General features: G+C 42.4%; 1 protein-coding gene across 3 annotated transcripts in view; it reads right to left on the reverse strand.

The window, feature by feature from the left end:
- The window catches only part of DNAJC6 (DnaJ heat shock protein family (Hsp40) member C6), a 60,625-nt gene that overhangs the window by 23,935 nt on the left and 23,900 nt on the right, over positions 1-12,790 (reverse strand). For 2 of the 3 annotated variants that reach the window (XM_066597677.1, XM_066597676.1), the window contains exons 3-8: positions 11,096-11,145; positions 8,123-8,271; positions 4,140-4,262; positions 2,853-2,986; positions 2,579-2,773; positions 276-393 (exon numbers count right to left, since the gene is read on the reverse strand). In XM_066597677.1, coding sequence (XP_066453774.1) covers positions 276-393; positions 2,579-2,773; positions 2,853-2,986; positions 4,140-4,262; positions 8,123-8,271; positions 11,096-11,145 — 769 coding nt within the window. The remainder of the gene's footprint in view (positions 1-275; positions 394-2,578; positions 2,774-2,852; positions 2,987-4,139; positions 4,263-8,122; positions 8,272-11,095; positions 11,146-12,790) is intronic. The other variant, XM_066597678.1, reaches the window with a different exon arrangement.

Raw genomic sequence — 12,790 nt, forward strand, 5'->3', positions numbered from 1 at the left:
CCTGAGAAAATAGCAGCAATACGGAGGCAAAAACAGGCCATGCTGCGTATAAAAAGGAAAAAGCTACATGAAAACTACAGCCATATGAAGATATACATAGATTTATATTAGCTCCGTATTACAGTCCGCGAAAGATGGACCAAATACGGAGCTAAAATACGCTTGTCTGCAATCGACGTTAAGGCTGTATTCATAGGATGGTAGAGTTGGAAGGGACCTCCAGGGTTATTCTACGCCAATGATCTTGTCTACGTAGCCTACAGAGTAATCCTTACCTTCGCTTGTAGTCTTCCTCCAATTGTAGACCTCATATGGTAAATAGAAACCACAACATCTCCATGGACGGTGACCCCCAGAGGAAACACAACTTTTCCTTCCTGGACACGATACTCTCTAGAAGATAAACCGAAAGAATGAAGATGGCAAATTCCTATTCACATAGCTTAAGGTTTACACTCACATACAATGTTGGGTAACTTCACAAATACTTTGCTTTACTAATCTTAAGGTACATTATAACTAAAGCTCTAGTCGCATCCAGAGTAGCAATAAGTATTCAGCTTTTTCCTGCCGCTCCCTACTGGTTCTGTACACGTCATATTTTGCTGCAATAACTTAAAGGGATCCGGTCAGTGACTATAGCACCATAGAGTAACTTATGGTGTTTATAGTTAAGATAATGGGACGTCAGGGGATCTATGTCTCATATTCATCCAGTCCACCGTTCCTGTGGTGTGCCCTGGCAAAATCAGCGCCTGTGTAAGAGCTTGAGTCTATTTAGAAGGCTGTGCACTACACCGCCCATAGAGATGAATGAGTGTCCTCTGAAAAGAGTTACTCTGCTGTGCGCACGCTAGGGAACACCGCAAGAACTGGGGATCGGGTAAGTATGAGATACAGCTCCCTGGACTTCACATCATCTAAATTATAAGCACCATAACTTAGTTTATAGTGTTTATAGTCACTGACAGGTTTCCTTTAAAGCTTACCACAGACATAAAATTTAATAGGGTCATCAGAGACAATTCTTATCAGATTGCAGGCGATCATCTACCAGTGTTGGGAGCTGCTCATAGGGTTTCCAAAACTGTGCAGAAAAGTATGTGGTCAATAAATGTCTGACCACTTGGAAAACCAGTTGGGTTTCTCTTCTGCACTTGATCTGCTGCTTGGCATTTGTACTGTTTCCATAATCATGGTCAGATGACCGCGATCACTAGAAAACGGGGACGCAGCCTGTTATCATGCCGGGTTATAAGTAAGGCATTTTTGTTGAAACATGCAAGCCATGCTGGCTGAATTCTGTTGCTGCACTAATGATACATTGAAATGAATAAAAGATACATCTTATCCTCATACTACGTTCAATGCTGGATTTCTTTTTATAAGGGAAGGGACTTCTTATTTGTATAGTGCCAACTTATTCCACAGCGCTTTCAGGTAATTTATGTTTATTACTCCCCAGCAGACTGGATACTAGAGATGAGCGAGCATACTCGCTAAAGGCAATTACTTGATCAAGCATTGCCCTTAGCAAGTACCTGCCCACTCGGAAGAAAAGATTCGGCTGCCGGCAGGGAGATCTCTCTCTCCATCTTTCTATCCCCTGCTCACCGCCGCAATTCACCTGTCACCTGCGCCGGCAGCTGAACCTTTTCTTCCGAGCAGAGAGCAATTGTCCTTAGCGAATATGCTCGCTCATCTTTACTGGGTACTCATTTTACCGACCTCGGAAGGAAGGCTGAGTCAATTATGTGGGGATTGAACCCACAACCTTCAGGTTGTGAGTGAGAGCTTAGGACTGCATTCTGCTGCTTTGACACTCTGAACCACACAAGGCCCATGATGTGACTCAAGGTCAATACTAGGTAAAAAACATAAGGGTGCCCTTACTGCGGTGATCTGCATTTGAATAACAACTCCAAGATCTGTCCAGCCATTGCAGGTGCTGCTAGGTAATTACTGGAATCCCATATGTGGTTAGAGTGCATTGACTGCAGTGTGATATGGCTATATCATCTGCTTTACAGGGGTTTTCACAATTATTGGGACATATTATTGGAAAGCCCCTTTAAGGACTCATGCATAGTAGATTACAGCTCTGTGCCACCTATGAAGCTGTAATATTGCACACACAGACGTTAATGGGGCTCTAGTGTAGCTCTCCATACCTCTGATTTCATACATAGACTCTTGCTGCTGGATACATACATGCCACATTTTATTGGATGCTGTATTACCTTCAGTAACTGACCAAATAATTGGACAACAACAATATTATTCAGCATGGATCGTTGGATGGATCTCGATGTCTGGAAGTTTATTATTCCACTAGGTGCAATGGAAACCTTCATGAAATATGAATGCGGCTCCTCTGCTCTCACTTATTGGCAATCTCTTCATGTAAACAATCTTTTATTCAGTGTTCTATGTAGGTTTACACTGTATGGAGATTGTCAGAAGCGCTGCTCAGCGTGCCGATGCGTCACCCCATTAAGGAATAAATTATTAACGAATAGACCGCTATCGGTAGTACAGAAAACCAGAGGCGGAGTACACAGGGGTTGCAGCCACTCACTTCATTCTCTCGTAGTCCTGCATTGTGCTGAAGATCCGCGTTTCCCCAATGAGGACCTCACAGAACGGCCGGCAGCCATTCCTCTGTTTGTTAAAGCACGGCACCGGGCTGATGGTGGCACTCTTAATGACAAGAGGTTTGCAGTGAGGATGTGCAGGCTTGTCAGACACCAGGTCACAGATATACCCAATGTACCTGAACACAAATCACAAAAGATTTATTTGTTGCTTGATTACGGACTTGCTTTATTCTCATATCCCGCAGGTATTCTCACCTCCTGTGTGATGGCCAGAGTCCTATTCCTGGACGTTTCGCATTTAGCAGCTGGATTGCAGATACCGGATTGGTGAAAAGGTGAGAAAAACAGAACATGGCGCTGACTAACACTGCAGAGGCGGCACGACCGTCCTAGTCAAGGCAGACAACAAGCAAACTATGAGCACCAAACATGATTTTATTTAACTAGCACACAGTGCTGCAGCCAGACCGTCATCATCATAAGTCACATTGGGGCCTGTCCCTGTGGGGGGCTTACAATCTATACTTAATATGCTTTTGGACTGTGAGAGAAAACCCACAGAAACACAGAGAGAACCTACAAAACCCATGCAGATGTTGCCCTTGGTCAGATTTGAACTAAGGACTTCAGCCTTGCAAGGCTAACCACCATGCTGCTCGTTACTATGTATAGCGTGTGTGCATTGGGCTCTGTCACTGTATACATACATTACATTACTTAACCTGCACTGATCCTGAGTTACAGCCTGCATTTTATGTTTCAGAGCTGCACTCACTATTCTGCTGGTGGAGTCACTGTGTACATACATTACTTATCCTGTACTAATCCTGAGTTACATCCTGTATTATACTCCAGAGCTGCACTCACTATTCTGCTGGTGGAGTCACTGTGCACATACATTACTTATCCTGTACTGCTCCTGAGTTACATCCTGTATTATACTCCAGAGCTGCACTCACTGTTCTGCTGGTGGAGTCACTGTGTATATATATTACTTATCCTGTTCTGATCCTGAGTTACATCCTGTATTATACTGCAGAGCTGCACTCACTATTCTGCTGGTTGAGTCACTGTGTACATACATTACTTATCCTGCACTGATCCCGTTACCTCTTGCATTATGCTCCAGAGCTGCACTCACTGTTCTGCTGGTGGAGTCACTGTGTACATACATTACGTATCCTGCACTGATCCCAAGTTACCTCTTGCATTATGCTCCAGAGCTGCACTCACTGTTCTGCTGGTGGAGTCACTGTGTACATACATTACTTATCCTGTACTGATCCTGAGTTACATCCTGTATTATGCTACACCAGTAGTGTAGTAAGTGCAGTTCTGGAGCTACTGTATACATACATTACATCACTTATTATGCATTTTTGCTGGAAGCTTCATTTACATAAAGCCAGAAAACCCAATTATAACAGATTCAAGCCTAAATAATGTTATATTTGTTTCACATTGGGCAAAATGTGGAGCAAGAGAGTGTCCTGTATCTGCGGTATAACATTCCATACAATGTAGCACCATGCTATTACTTACCATGCAGTGGATAACGCACACATTTTTGGGGTTCTGCTGTAACCAATTGTGCATGTTCTTGCAAACTGCAAATAAATTATGCAAACTGGGAGCTTGTCTTACAGGCCAACTGCATTCTGAGACCTTCAAGAGAGAAGTACATATCAGACCTGACCTGAACAAGACTTTGACAGCAACTTACAAGGAAACTTAAAATCAGGGAACCTATAAAGTCTCCCATTACTAACACTAAACTAGTGGATGTGATAGTGCCCACTACCCAACTCATGCAGTGCTGATCTAGGGTGCAAAAGATAGTGGGTCTCATTTATCAAAACTGTCTAACAGTATGGCTGTCCTTTTTTCCCATAGCAACCAATCAGAGCTCAGCTTGCTTGCTGGTGTGAACAAGGAGATGTACAGCAGATCGATGATAGCTGAACAATCATATTGATGATAATCTTCAGACAGGTGATCCATTGTCATGTGTGAATGCAAGTGAATGACAACATCCCTTGTCAGTGTAAAAGGACCTTTAGAAGGGTCCTTTGACAATAAGCAGATCACAAAGTATCTACAAGTTAGGCATCCCAGCGATTAGCTGTAATTTGTCAGGAAATCTGATGTTTAGTTTTCGTGCAGCGTCACCACAGAAGAAATAGTATTAGGGTATATTCATACTCCGGATGCTCCTGCAGAATTTTCCACACGGAATCTGCCTACAAAACCACAGCAGAACTCTGAGTATTCTGCTGTAGTTCAGAATGTGATTGTTCTCAGCAAGAGAAACGACGTAATCTTGTAGATATGATACCTTTTAATGGCTAACAAAAATACATGATGTAATAATAGCGAGCTTGCGAACAATGGGGTCGCCTCTGATGCAGTGCTACAACTCACAAGATTCATTCTCACACACAATTATTTCTCCTTTGGCAAAGAGAAATTCCTGCAACTCACGGGGACTGCCATGGGCAGTAAAATGGCACCGCAATATGCCAACTTTTTTATGGCAAAACTGGAGAGTGACTTTCTGGCCTCTTGCCCCAGCAAACCATTGGCCTACTTCCGCTACATTGATGACATCATGATCATCTGGACCCACACCAAACAAGAATTAATAAAATTCCATGAAAGATTCAATGCATTCCACCCCACCATAAAACTGACATTAAGCTACTCGCATACAGAAATCAACTTTTTGAACACCACCATAAAGATTTCAAACAACTCAATACAGACATCCCTATACCGAAAACCGATTGATCAGCCCACATACCTCAGATGGGACAGTTTCCATCCTAAACACATCAAAAAGTCCATTGTCTACAGCCAGGCCATCAGATACAACCGGATCTGCTCCAACCCAACAGACTGAGAGGAACATTTGTACCATCTTAAAAGAACATTTATAAATCAGGGCTACCATCCCACCTCAATTGATGACCAAATCACCAGAGCCACCAGGATACCCAGAAATCAACTACTCCAATACAAGGAGAAGGAAAGAAACAATCGTGTGCCTCTAGTAGTGACCTACAATCCGCAACTAGAGGTACTAAGGAAAACCGCAAGAAAACTCCACCATACCTACACAAGGATGACCGTCTGAAAACCATATTCCCGGACCCTCCGCTTCTGTGTTACAGGCAACCTCCTAACTTGAGGAACTTTATAATCAGGAGTGCATTACCCTCTGACACACAAAAAGGAACTTATCCCTGTAATGTAAGGAGCTGTAAGACCTGCTCACATATACTGACTGCGGACAGGATACGGATCCCCAACACACAGCAGGACTATAAGATCTCAGGGACATTCACATGTTTCTCGTCTAATGTGTACCTGATCATGTGCAGTAAATGTTCTGTTGGGGGTCTTTATCTTGGAGAAACAGGACAGAAACTGAAAGCCAGGATGAGATCTCATCGCCACACGATTGAACACAGAAAAAGAATTACCTGTGGTCGAGCACTTCTCTAACCATGGACATAACATAGGAGATATGAGAGTTTTGATACTGAAGGGTGGTTTCAAGTCACAAAACCACAGAAGAATTTGGGAATATAAATTGATAACAACCTTTGACACGCTGAGTAGTGGGTTAAATTATTCCCCAGGATTTATGCGTGAATGGGAGGTGTCAGACATTTATTATACAGATAAGACCCCCATCAACAGTAATTCAGGGACCATAAACTTTCACTCCCTTATCAGTGTTTAGCTAAAAATGTCTGTGTACCTCTTGTAGCAATTCAAGCCTGCTGACCTCCCCCCCCCCCTCCAACAGTAATTTAGGGACCATAAAACTTTCACTCCGCTATCAGTGCCTAGACAAAAAAAGTTTGTTTGCTGTTGCAGAATTCCTTTTAAGTGCGAACCAATCACATCCATATCTGTGCCTTGTCATAAGTATGTATGTTATAAGTGTGTATAAATATGCATGCCTCTTCAGATCCAATCCATAAGCCTGAAGAAGAACCCTGCGTTGGTTCGGAAGCTCGCTATTATTACATCATGTATTTTTGTTAGCCATTAAAAGGTATCATATCTACAAGATTACGTCGTTTCTCTTACTGAGAACAATCACATTTTGCTCTACTGGCTAACACGGTACCAGATCTTTGTTTTCATTATGCTGTAGTTCAGCACACAGTTTTAGCACTGTCAATGTGCAAAATCTGCATGCAGAATTTCTGATGCGGATCTGCTTGAAGATCTACATGCGGCTTTTGCCCATTCACTGGGCTAAATGCGCATGCAAATTCACAGCAAAAACTGCAGCAGACTAGCCGTGGGTTTACAAGTGGATTTAGTGCAAAAACTTTTGCAGTGGAGTCCACTGTTTGATCATACCCTTAGGTTACCATTCACATGCAGCAGATTTCGGTGCAGATCCGCAACAAAATGCACTGCATAATTCGCGCTGCAGATTTTGTTGCGGATCTGCACCAACATCTGCACCACTTGGTGTGGATTTTGACATGGATCCACAGCAGATTTCCCCCATTGAAATGAATGGGTGAAGTCTGCTGCAGATCCGTGTCAAAATTTGCATCAATGGTGTGGATTTTGACACAGAATTTGATGTGGATTTTGGTACAAAATTTCTGCTGCGGAAAATCAGTACCAATTCTGCTACCTGTGAACATACCCTTAGCCCGTATTACACAGCGCCCATTTACATCAATGGGTTATCAGGACAAGACAAGTCCTCCAGAGAAAGAGAGAGAAGCTCATTACATCGGCTCTCCAATCTGTCCAAGAGATTAGGGCCCTGAACAGAGGACCCCCATTAACTCAGACTTCCCTACTAAAGTATACAAACCTAGGTGTTCCAGACTGGAGAACCCCTTTATAAGTGTACAATAACTCTTGCTGACATTTATCCATACTTTTCATAATAGTGTCAGCTGCATCTTAGAAACAAAATGTTGGAAACATTTGCAGCAGTTCAAAATCTGTTGCTGTGGAGCAACCGACAAGGTTTAACTGTATGCTGTAAAATGTATCAATATTGAATCGACTCTCTAAAGAGGCAGTCAGAGTTGGTTTTTTTTAATTCATGTTCTCCATGCCCAAACATAATAAAAGATGGTACTCCCCTCTGCTGGCTCCCCCTTATATGTAGTGTTTACCATACACAGGCTGCTGCAGCCTGTGTATGGTAGGTCACAGGCTGCTGCAGCCAATCACCACCTCAGCATTTAGGCACTGAGGTCTACACAGGCTAACTGTAGGCTGTAAATAGACCCAGCATGAACTATGGAGGTGCAGCACTTTAGCTGCGAAGTCCCAAGAATGGTGAATGTAGGATCTTTAATTATGATTAGGAATGAGGAACACGGTTTAAATAATTAAGTCAGACAACCCCTTTAAACAGTCTAGACTGAGGGAAGAGACACTGCTCATTCCAGTAGCTCTACGGAGGGTTTCCTAAATGGTAGATCAGTGTTCATGTGCCCTAAGGGGTATTTTGCTACATACAAATAACAATTACACACCCGGTTATGGAACTTGGCACTGCGGTAAGACTTGGGTGACAAATTGAACACTGTGTAATGGTCCAGATGTCTTGAATCCAGGAAAGAGCGCACATCCTCAATGTGGTTTCTGAAGCCTAATTCAACACCTTCTGCCGGGAAGGACATCACTAAGAAAATCAGAATATGGCACATTGCTAAATATTAGGCCACTGTTGTGAGGCGTCATATAAAATACAGTGTTCATAAAACAGGTATAGCACATTTATAATACATTTAGGTCAATTTTACTGTGTCACCATGTAAATACATTAGTTATCCTGAACTGCTCCTGAGTTATAGCCTGTATTATACTCCAGAGCTGCACTCACTATTCTGCTGGTGGAGTCGCTGTGTACATACATTACTTATCCTGTACTGATCCTGAGTTATAACCTGCATTATACTCCAGAGCTGCACTCACTATTCTGCTGGTGGAGTCACTGTGTACATGCATTACTTATCCTGTACTGATCCTGAGTTACATCCTGTATTATACTCCACAGCTGCACTCACTATTCTGCTGGTGGAGTCACTGTGTACATACATTACTTATCCTGTACTGATCCTGAGTTACATCCTGTATTATACTCCACAGCTGCACTCACTATTCTGCTGGTGGAGTCACTGTGTACATACATTACTTATCCTGTACTGATCCTGAGTTACATCCTGTATTATACTGCAGAGCTGTACTCACTATTCTGCTGGTGGAGTCACTGTGTACATACATTATTTATCCTGTACTGCTCCTGAGTTACATCCTGTATTATACTCCACAGCTGCACTCACTATTCTGCCTGTGGAATCACTGTGTACATACATTACTTGTCCTGTACTGATCCTGAGTTACATCCTGTATTATACTCCAGAGCAGCACTCACTATTCTGCCTGTGGAGTCACCGTGTACATACATTACTTATCCTGTACTGCTCCTGAGTTATATCCTGTATTATACTCCAGAGCGGCACTCACTATTCTGCCTGTGGAGTCACTGTGTACATACATTACTTATCCTGTACTGATCCGGAGTTACATCCTGTATTATACACCAGAGCTGCACTCACTATTCTGCTGGTGGAGTCACTGTGTACATACATTACTTATCCTGTACTGATCCTGAGTTACATCCTGTATTATACTCCAAAGCTGCACTCACTATTCTGCTGGTGGAGTCACTGTATACATACATTACTTGTCCTGTACTGATCCTGAGTTATATCCTGTATTATACTCCAGAGCTGCACTCACTATTCTGCTGGTGGAGTCACTGTATACATACATTACTTGTCCTGTACTGATCCTGAGTTATATCCTGTATTATACTCCAGAGCTGCACTCACTATTCTGCTGGTGGAGTCACTGTATACATACATTAATTATCCTGTACTCATCCTGAGTTATAACCTGCATTATACTCCACCGCTGCACTCACTATTCTGCCTGTGGAATCACTGTGTACATACATTACTTATCCTGTACTGATCCGGAGTTACATCCTGTATTATACTCCAGAGCTGCACTTACTATTCTGCTGGTGGAGTCAGTGTACATACATTACTTATCCTGTACTGATCCTGAGTTACATCCTGTATTATACTCCAGAGCTGCACTTACTATTCTGCTGGTGGAGTCACTGTGTACATACATTACTTATCCTGTACTGATCCTGAGTTACATCCTGTATTATACTCCAGAGCTGCACTCACTATTCTGCTGGTGGAGTCAGTGTACATACATTACTTATCCTGTACTGATCCTGAGTTACATCCTGTATTATACTCCAGAGCTGCACTCACTATTCTCCTGTTGGAATATAATACAAGATGTAACACAAGATCAATATAGAGTAGGTAATGTAATGTATGTACACAGTGACTCCACTAGCAGAATAGTGAATGTAGCTCTGGAGTACATAAGAGGATATAACGCAGGATCTGTACAGGATACGTAATTTCATCTACTAACAAATTGACTGAACCTTATGTGTGCACAAATCTTATTTGTTAAAGGGGTTGCCTGAGTGTAATCTGATTTTTTAACACTGGACCCAATCTGTTATAATAATAAAAGTAGCGATAATCACCCGTCCTCTACTCAGCGATCTAGTGCTGCAGCCCTGCGGTCCTACTGGTCGTTGTTTAGGAAACGTTACCACCTAACCACTGCAGTGGTCACATGCCATCCTCATGGCCTCACTGCTCCCAGCATCTGAGAAGTGATGCCTAGAGAATGGCACTTGATCGCTGCAGCCTCTAATTGGCTGCAGCAGTCAGGTGGTAGCAGTTCCTAAACAGATACCAGGAGAACTGCAGAAGCTGCAGCACTGGATCACCAGGAAAGAGGACAGGTAAGTGCTAATACTTTTAATTTTTCAACAAATTGAGATCCAGTTTTTAAAAATCGTACGACGGACAGACAACCCCTTTAACTGTAAAAGACCATTCAGTATATACGAAAGTGATGGGGGGGGGGGGGGGGAGGGGTGGACAAAAATATGGAAATACCATACAAAATGCATGGGATTCTAATCATTAGCACTGAGCTGCCCTTTTGAACCCTGGTTGGCTGAGAGCAAATTTGTGTTTATTTCACCTCTTGCCCTGCTCAGGGCTGTTTTGGGAGCCAGCTGATAACAGCAGCTGCGTAACTCAAACCCTTGACCAATAGAAGCTTGTTCACATCCGCCCGCAGCATCTGTGTGATATTACCTCCACTCAAAATTGGTCTCTACGTCTCTTATTGAGATATGATTTAGAATTTCATGCATTTCATACGGTGCTTCCATATTTTTGTCCACCCCCTGTATATAAGTTTCTGTTCTCTCTAGTTGCAATAACTTTATAGATGTTTATCTGTTCTTTCTAGTTGCAATAACTTTATAGATGTGTCATCAATAGAGGGGTCCGGTACATTTCCCATTATCCATTTAATGCAGAACGACTATTTCTCACCGATAATCCTTGAGGTAATATATGAGATATCCAGCTCTCCTTTTGTATAACTGGAAAAAAAACAGAAATGTCAAAGATTGAATGCAAAATAATCCTGAGGATAACAGAAAACAATGTATGAAGGTTTTATGGTATTTTTTTGCAACTTTTCAGCCTTCTGCACCGGCCCGCCACTTTTTCAAAAAGTGGGCAGGGCTTTACGGGAGTGGGCAAAGCTAGCCTAGACCTGCAAATTTTTGTATAATTTACACCACAAACTGGCGTAAATTATAGCAAAAATGTGCACCTGGTCGGGACGAGGCATACAATTCTGTGAAGGCGCACAGAGCTGTGCTTTATACATGACGGTGTGCGCCTCTTTATGTATTCAGCGCACCGTGCGCTGGCGCAAATCTTACTAGGCCTGATGCAGATTAAACCGGGCTCAGTGAATCTCCCGCAGTGTTTTTTTTGTGTGTTGCCTCTTACTTCAAAGACAAGATATTCATAAATTATCTCCTCATCTGTGCTGAATTCATACATTTCTCTATATTCTAATACCAGCATAATCCATATCACTATACAGGCTGTAGTCAAAGAAAATGATCCAGCGCTATATCTCATTACTGGTGTCCTATATTGAAATAACAATAGTCTACTTGAATAGGAAGGCATGGATGCGCTACATGATGGCATGGTGCACGGGCCCCTGGGGGCCCCAGGAATATGTATTTTGTGCTGTGGTCCCTGTAAGAGATAGAGAGTAAAACCCAATTGCAATGTTGAAGAGCAGCATATGAGAAGCAGAAATCTTCTTTCCACATCTCTCTAGGTCCCGTCAGACCGCTATGACTGAAGTGAGAAAAGTGTACTCAAAGTGGCCTCCTTCGGCTAGGATATGTGTCTGGAGAGGTCGTTGGAGCGGTTTTCATTCCAGGGACTTTCAATGTGGCTAAGTACCTGAATCTCCTGCAGGCGGCGGTTGGTGACTTCCTGGATGATCTGCTCCTATTGTTGCACAAGGAGACTACTTCAAGTACACTTTCCTTACTTTAATCATAGCCGCCAAACCACAGGGCTTAGAGAGATGCGGAAAGCGGATTTCTGCTTCTCATATGCTGCTCTTCAACTTTGTAATTGGGTTTTACTCTCTATCTCTTACAGGGGCCACAACACAAAACTGAAATCCATGTTACAGGGCCCCTAGGGACCCACCGTGTTGTATATCCATGCCTTCCTATTAAAGTATGCTCTCGATATTTCAATATAGGACCCCAGTAATGAGATATAACTCTGGATAAGTCTTTTTCCCTATACCCTGCAGAAGAAGATGTAAAGTATAACTTAGACAAGCTGTACCTATGTAATTGTGTACAGAAGATACCCAGGTTATACCAGCATGGTCCATATCACTATATACGTATATCACCTGTACATATATAATTATATATACAGACGGCATCCAGTTTATACCAGCATGGTCGAGATCACTATATATAGGAAGATGTATAACTTATATCAGCTGTACAAATAATTGTATACAGGAGATAGCCAGTTTATACCAGCATGCTCCATATCACTATATACAAGAGGTGTAGCATACCAGATCTACAAATATTTATATACAAAAGATGCCCAGGTTATACCAGCATAGTTCATATCATTATATAGAGGAAATGTACTAACTTATAACAGCTGTACATATCTAATTATATA

This window comes from Eleutherodactylus coqui, chromosome 3, assembly GCF_035609145.1.
Source record: "Eleutherodactylus coqui strain aEleCoq1 chromosome 3, aEleCoq1.hap1, whole genome shotgun sequence".
Lineage (NCBI taxonomy): Eukaryota > Metazoa > Chordata > Amphibia > Anura > Eleutherodactylidae > Eleutherodactylus > Eleutherodactylus coqui.